The 8,262-nt window shown below is 42.7% G+C and overlaps 1 protein-coding gene across 1 annotated transcript; it reads left to right on the top strand.

Annotated features, from left to right (window-relative positions):
- Positions 1 to 646: 646 nt before the first annotated feature.
- On the top strand, positions 647 to 2,740 carry LOC119263880 (integumentary mucin C.1-like; the record flags this gene model as incomplete). The annotated part of the gene is made up of 5 exons (XM_037540669.1): positions 647 to 1,789; positions 1,861 to 1,919; positions 2,005 to 2,108; positions 2,480 to 2,617; positions 2,733 to 2,740. Coding segments are annotated over 5 exons (1,452 nt in total), but the record flags the coding sequence as incomplete, so codon positions are not given.
- Positions 2,741 to 8,262: the final 5,522 nt, after the last annotated feature.

The raw sequence follows: 8,262 nt of genomic DNA, 5'->3' as shown, positions 1-8,262 counted from the left end.
TCTGCTAGGGTACATCAGTTGAACACTACTTATTGCAGTGCATTGCGAGATTGTTTGAGTGTGCTGGATATTCTGCACTGTGGCTGCATCCAAAACCGTGTACTGCTATCCGATGTATACAGAATAGAATGGGTTCCACTTTTGGGTCTTTGTTCCTCTCAAGGTTTCTTCCTCTTGCTCTTAGGAAGTTTTACGTTGGCACTGATGCCACTGGCTTGCTCATGAGGACTTGGATCTAGATTTTCTTTCCTGTTAAACACCTTTGTAACAACTCCTGTTGTACAAAGCACTATAAAATTTTTATTTGACATGACTTTACTTGAAGTGTCTCTCAAGTCTTTTTGGTAGAAATATTATTTCAAAATTATGAAATAATATTCATCATCACAATCAAAAATCAAAATTCTCATCATGTCATTTATGCCTGTATAAGTTTCTCTGGCTAACTAGCATTAGCATTACATGTTAGCCAAATCAATCATTAGCTAGAATATGCAACATATTTATTCATCCTTCTGGAGATGAGATTGTATGTCAGTAATGCAGCTCAGCAGATTTACATCAACACCTGATCTGTTCTGTCCAATAATTATTGTTTGGGTTCAAATGTTACTGTTATAATTGTTACTGTATTATTACTACTACTACAACTACTACCACTACTGCTACTACTAACCCTACCATCACCACCACCACTACTACTACTACTACTACTACCACTACCACTTCTACTACTACTACCACTGCTACTACTACTACTACTACTGCTACTGTTACTACTACCACTGCTACTACTACCCCAACCACAACCACCACTACTACTACTACTACCACTGCTACTACTACTACTACTGCTACCACTGCTACTACTACCACTACCACTACTACAACTACTATTACTACTACTGTTACTACTACCACTACTACAACTACTATTTCTACTACTTTTACTACTACCACTATGACTACTACTACTACTACTGCTTCCACTGCTACTACCACTACTACTACTACTGCTACTTCTACTACCACTACTATCACTATCACTACTACTACTACTACTACTGTTACTACTACTACTACCACTTGTACTGCTACTACTACTGTTACTACTACCACTACTACCGCTACTTCTGTTACTACTGCTACTACTACCACTACTGCTGCTACCACTGCTACTACTACCACTACTACAACTACTACCACTACTATTACTACTACTGTTACTACTACCACTACCACTACTACTATTACTACTGTTACTAGTGCCACTAGTATTACTACTACTGTTACTACTACCACTACTACTTCTACTACTACTGTTACTACTACTACTACTACCACTACTACTTGTAATACTACTTTTACTACTACTACAACTACTACCACTACCACTGCTACTGTTACTACTACCATTACCACTACTACTTCAACCACTACTGATACTACTACTACAACTACTACTACTACTGCTATTGTTACTACTAATACTACCACTACTACTACTACTGTTACTACTACTACTATTATTACTACCACTACTATGCCTACTACTACTGTTACTACTACTGTTACTACCACTACCACTACTACTTCTACTACTACTATTGGTACTACTACTACTAATACTACCACTACTACTACTACTGTTACTACTACTACTATTATTACTACCACTACTATGTCTACTACTACTGTTACTACTACTGTTACTACCACTACCACTACTACTTCTACTACTACTATTGGTACTACTACTACAACTACTATCACTACTACTGTGACTGCTACTACTACCACTACTACTGCTACTACTACTTGTCTTCACTTTGACCTTCCTTACATGTCCATCTTTTCCAGGTGAACTACGTCACCAACTTGAAGATTCCTACGTGTCACTGTTCACTTCTGTCTGTGTTGTAAAGAAGGTACGTATTCACGACTCCAGCGAGCCCAAAACTGGTTTGCAAGAGCTTGCACTCGTCTCCATTGCTTTGTGTACAGGTCCTTGTCTGTGAAGTCTCCAGGTGGAGGTGGAACTCCAGCCTTCTGCGTAAGGAGCAGTGATGGTGAGAGTATGAAGGGTTTTTCTGGGTCCACTGACACAGGTAGTAGTGGACGTGCATTCATGATTGCCGTGCCCTCAGCCATCAGCATGCAAAGCACATTGTGGGTGTTCTGTTGAAGAAACATCCGATCATGCGCTCCCAGGAGCCTCCCATATGAGAGGCATGTGGCAGTTGAATTCCCAGCTGCATCCCTGCTCACTGAGGTAGCTCAGTCAGTGAGGTATTCCCAGCTCCTTGCATGCTCCAATAAAGTTGGTGCCGCAATCAAGCCCCACATATGTAAAAGGAGGGCAGGTTATGAGACGTTCAGGTGGGCGGTCCGCCATGCGCTGCTCTTCCAGCTTTCACGCAACTTGCGGCACGTTACACATTTGCGGAGTACCGAATTGATTAATGTCTTGCCTCCCAAGATCCAGAACCCTGCTGCACTAATTGCTCCTTCTGTCAGGTGACGACCCTGATGTCTCACCTGCTCATGGTAATGGTAAAGGAATGCAACTGCTCTTACCAGGGAGGTAAAGGTGGAGAAGCGATGGAAGCGGTCAGAGGTAAGTGCAGGTTCTACAAGGTTGGTAACACAGGTATGTATTTGTGGACAAATTTCTGGGTCTTCCTCAGGTTGGATTAGCTCAAATATCTGGCTTGTTTGTGTTTTTTCTGCAGGTGGCTGACATAAGAAGGAGGGTCCAGTGAATCAAGAGGACTGCACCAGGCAGGATGCAGGTAAGGATCTAGATGCATGGTCAGCAGGGTTTTCCTCTGTACGTACATAGTGCCACTGTTCAGGCTTTGAGGACTGCCGGATGCGTCAAACCCTATTGTGGACGTACACATAGAATCTTTTGGACTCATTGCAAATATAGCCGAGGACTACTTTACTGTCTGTGTAGAACTTGATGGCATCGAACTTCAGGTCTAGCTCATCTTGAATGAGGTCTACCAATTCTACTGCCAAGACAGCGGTGCACAGCTCAAGTCTTGGGATTGTAGGCCCACACTGAGGTGCTAGCTTTGCTTTGCCCATAACAAACCCTACCTCAATTCGCCCATTTTCCTCAGCCACTTTCAAATACGCCACAGCACCAATGGCCTTAGCTGATGCATCTGAGAACACACAGAATTCCATGTACACTACTTGAGTGAGTGAGATGGTTGTGTACATACGTGGAACATGAAGCTGTTTTAGATCTTGAAGTGAATCTCTCCAAATTTCCCACCTGCTTAGTTTGTCCTCTGGGAGAGGTGAGTTCCAGTCGGAGAGCTCAGATGTAAATTCCCTGAGCAGGGCTCTTCCCTGGACCATGACAGGTGCTAGTAGACCCAGGGGATCAAAAACACTGTTGACAGTGGACAGAACTCCACGGCGGATGAATGGCTTGCTGGTTGCCGACACAGAGTAGGTGAATGTGTCAGTTGTGACCTCTCAAAGCAGACCTAAGCTCTGTTGTGCAGGTGCGATTTCTCCATTCAGATCTACATCCTTGAGTACTGGAGCACAATCTCCAGGCGGGAAGGCCTCCACAACTGCCTGACAGTTTGATGTGAACTTATGTAAGCGGAGGTTTGATTCTGCAAGTGAGGCCTGTGTTCGTTGGAGCAGGTCTACTGCCTCAAATTCTGATGGTATGGACACCAAGCTATCGTCAACGTAGAAATGCCTTTCGACAAACCTGACGGTATCAGCACCATGCTTCTGTTTACCCTCTTTGATGGCTCTTTGCAGCCCATAGGTGGCTACAGCAGGTGATGGCCTGTTACCAAAGACGTGGGACCTTCATCCGATACTCAATAACGTCCTTGTTGATGTCATTATCTTTGTGCCATAAAAAACGGAGAAAGTTGCGGTGATCATCACACACTGTCTGTCTGCCATGATTGCAACTTTCTCTTTCCGAAAGCGTATCAGGACACCAAGGAGTGAGTTATTGAGATCAGGACCCGTGAGGAGCACGTCATTGAGTGAGATACCAAGGTACTGAGCAGTGGAATCAAAGACCACCCTTATCTGGTTAGGTTTTTGTGGGTGGTAAACCCCAAACGTTGGGAGGTACCAACATTCTTCTCCTTCTCTGAGGGGTGGTGCTATCTCAGCATGTCCATTGGTAAAGATCTTCACCATGAATGCCACATATTGTGCCTGCATCTCAGGTTTTCTTTCAAGGGTTCGTTTCAGTGATCTGAACCGTGTGACCACCTGCTCTTTATTGTTTGGCAGTACCTGGCGTAGTACCTTGAATGGTAGTGGCACTACCCAACTGTTAGTGCTGTCTTTATAAATGCTGGTGTCCATCATCTTTAAAAAGACAGCATCTTCTAGTGATGGAGCAGGTTTATTGTCATGCTTTGTTTGGTTGAACACTGTCTGTCCCAGCATCCTCTCAGGTACCTTGCTAGGCCTGTTAAAGCTCTGCTGCATCTCCCTGACATGCAAGAAGCTGGTGCAGGGTTGAAAAATTTAATGCCGACCACTGCCTAGCACATTGGTTTTGAACACATTGACTGTTGGCTTATGTACATTGCCCAAACACACCTCTCCTATCACTACCCAGCTCAAATCCAAACGTTGGGCAAAGGGGGTGTTGTGTGTTCCACTGACCTGCCTAACCTTGTGAACTCTGAGCACATCTCTTCCAAGTAGCAGGAGTATTTCTGCTTTTGGATCCAGTTCTGGGATGTGCTTGGCAAGGTGATGGAGATGAGGCTGGTGTAAAACTGTGTTCGGCGTTGGAATTTCAGACCTATTATTCAGGATCTCATGGCACTCAATGAGAGGTGGGAGAGATGAGAACCCTGCCATCCAACGATTCAATCACAAATCCTTCTGCCTTTCTGCCAGATGCCTCAACCATGCCGGAGCAAGTTTTGAGGTTGTATAAGAATGGTTTCCTCTCCACATTGAACAGTTCAAAGAACTTTGGCCTGGCTAATGAGCGATTGCTCTGGTCATCCAGAATTAGATAGGCTTTAATGACTATATCCCTAGAACCTTTGTGGTATAATCTTGCAAGGCATATCTTTGAACATGAGCGGTTCCACTGATTTGGACCACAAACTTGTGTGCAGTTTGTCTTAACAACAGCTGCGTTAGGATGTTCTCCCTCCCTGCCGTCCTCTTGTGGTGGTGAGGGAGCCTTGATGGGTTGAGATGATGGCCCAGGATGCATGGCCACATCATGACAGGTGCTGTCACATTCAGAACACCTCACTGTGGCCTTGCAGTCTTTGGCTAGGTGGGAGACTGAAGAACAGCATTTAAAACATATTCCTTTCTCCTTGAGGAAGGGCTTTCTGGTGTCAAGGGGTTTGTTTCTAAAGGTCCTGTATTTTTTGAGAGGATGTGGTTTATTGTGTAATGGACAGTTCTTATTTGGGTCATCATTAGTTGTAGAAACATCGGTTTTGTGCACTGAGACTGGTTTGTTGATATTAAAATCCTTCAAAATGAGTTTGGCTGATTTGGTAGGTGTTGCCGTGCTGCTTTCATGCATGAAACTAGGATCATTACACTTCTTTGCCTCATAGCACACAAACTTGCAAAAATGCTCGAACGGAGGAAAGCAGCCATGCTTCATTTCTTTGTATCCTGACCCAGAGGACACCCATTTCTCCTGAAGCCAAAATGGAAGCTTGTCTACAATTGGTCCAATTCCATGTGATGTGTCCAGATATGACAGGCCAGTGAGGTAACCATCTTCTTTGGCACCTTGTATCTCCACAAGCAAATCTCCCATTTCACGTAATTTAGAATAATCCTTGGCTGAAATCTTTGGAAAATTGTGCAGCCGTTGAAACAGTGACTTTTCAATGATTTCAGGGGCAGCATAGCACTCATGCAGTCTCTCTAGTGCTTTACATAAAGCCAATTCAGGTTTGTTGATATACACTGAACGCATGCGTTTTACCTGTTCACCAGATTCTTTTCCCAGCTATTTAGTCATGAGGTCTAATTTCTGACTTGCTGTGAGCTGGACTTCACTAACTGCATTGGTGAATGAGGAATACCATGCTCGATAATTCTCAGGCTTATCATCAAATTGGTACAGTCCAGAAATGACCAGATCGCGTCATGCTAAATATTGTGATACAGGCTCTGCTAGTGTCGTGCTGGCTGTAGGAATATACTGGGAAGTGTATAACTGGTTATGTATTTTCGTGGTGGGGTTTGTTCCTCTGACTTCGGACATTGTCTTAATTTTAGTTGAGTCAGGTAAGTTTGAAGCAGGTAAGTGCCCACTGTCAGCCATTTCTACCTTTGACTTATCAATGATAGACTGAGATTGTGAAATATCTCTCTCAGATGGATGCCATGTTACAAAGCTGTTATGTGATTCTGCAAGGAATGTGGAAGCTGTAGGTAAGAGTAGACAGGGAGAAGGCTTCTGAAGAATATTTTGTGATTGAACATATTCACTGGTGCGTTCAACTTTAACCTTTTCTGCTTCTGACTTCCACTCTTCGTCTACAACATGTACTGCTTCAGCTTCTTCTAGCGCTTGAGCCTCCACCACGGCTACATCAGCTTCTCGTTGCAATGCCAGCACTTCCAATTCTGTGTCTATTCTTACTGTGTCCAACTGATTTTGAGCCTCTCTTGTGATTCTTTCTGCTTCTCTGACTGCTTTTTCCATTTTCAATTTAGCCTCTTGGCTAGCATATGATGCACTCACCTTAGCAGCTTCAGCTTTAGCCCTGGCACGTGCCACACTTGATGAGGATAAAGCCTTGCTACTCCTAGCACTGGATGCAGATGATTTGCTGCTCGTCACCATCTTGAACACTTTGAAAAATCAATGTTGTCTTTTCACTTTAGTGTTCTTGTGCAGTGTGTTGAAACTCTGACTAAACACCAAGCTAAACCACATCCAATGAAGACAGAGCTGTAGTAAGGTTGACCATTTACTGTCACTCTTTCTCATTGGCGTGCAGGTGAAAACTGAAAATAAACCATACAAATCTCATTCAGCATCTATGTTCTTAATTATACATTCTGCATAGTTGAGAACATTGCTGTATACATTCCTGTTTATGAAACTAAACAGTTTAACTAACTTACAAACATGGTTTATAACATCACTATTGCTTATGTATGAAGTGCAATATGTTTAATTCTAAAAGAACTTACGACATTGCCTCTTTGATGCTTCACAAGACTAGGACGCTACTTTCAGAGTAATAACTCGTGTCTGCCTCATCTCATTCTTTTTTTTTTTGCTGCAGAACCCCCTTTTAATGGTTTCTTCATTTTTTTTTTTCCAGCAGGAAATACTGTTAGTTTCAAACATTTGGTCTGCAACATAAGTTCTCTTAGACATGCAGTTTTCACAAGAGCTGGTTGTAGCTAATAAATCATTGGGATGCAGACCTTAGATATTTCACAATGCATTATCAGTTGCAGATCTCCTTTCTGCAGGGAGAGATCCGTAGAAACCGAAAGGAATTTAAAGAGCTGGCAAAAAAACTGTTCCGAGAACACAGCTTGTGCCTTACCACTGACCTCCATCTTCCATCGCAACTAGAGGAAGCACTTATCTGCTCCCTGCAGGCTACCCAGCGACCAGGACAGCTGCTTGGAAAATCTCTTTATCTCTGTAAACACGACCCTGAACGAGGGCCAGCATCTTATCGCATGCAAAGGAAATAAAATAATCACAGTCAACAAGTAATCTTTATTATTTCAGCACTGTTTTGTGTCTGATTAAATCAGCATGTGAGGCTCTTAGTGAGGCTGCATGAGAAATTGTATGAAAAATTATTACTTTAGAGATTTGAGTTGCTGCTCATGGCCGTATTGGGAATTTGTCTTTGTGTTTATTGGACTTGTTTGTGGACTGTAACATCTGCACCAGAAGGTTAACACTGGCAAATTTATCTTTGGGTAGATTAATGCACAATGTTCCAATTTAATAAATAAAGACATGAAACCGAAGAGAGCCACACATAATTTATTTAGTTTTCAATAAGAAAAGCCATTAAGTACAAGCTAGTTATTTTTCAGCATCATAAAAAGCCAAAAAAATTATTTCACTTACGTACATACCTTATATCTAATTAAATAACTGGAAATGTGTCTCTGACGTTTGCACAGTACTGTAAATAAATAAATAAATAAAAGTGTGTCAATCCAGGGACAGTCAGCTGTTGCACTGCTTGTGAAAAGAGGGCCTGTTCTTCGGTCGTTACAATGGCATCATTG

This window comes from Pygocentrus nattereri, chromosome 8, assembly GCF_015220715.1.
Source record: "Pygocentrus nattereri isolate fPygNat1 chromosome 8, fPygNat1.pri, whole genome shotgun sequence".
Classification (NCBI taxonomy): domain Eukaryota; kingdom Metazoa; phylum Chordata; class Actinopteri; order Characiformes; family Serrasalmidae; genus Pygocentrus; species Pygocentrus nattereri.
The sequence above is the reverse complement of the archived record's forward strand: the minus strand, read 5'-3'. Positions and strand labels throughout refer to the sequence as shown.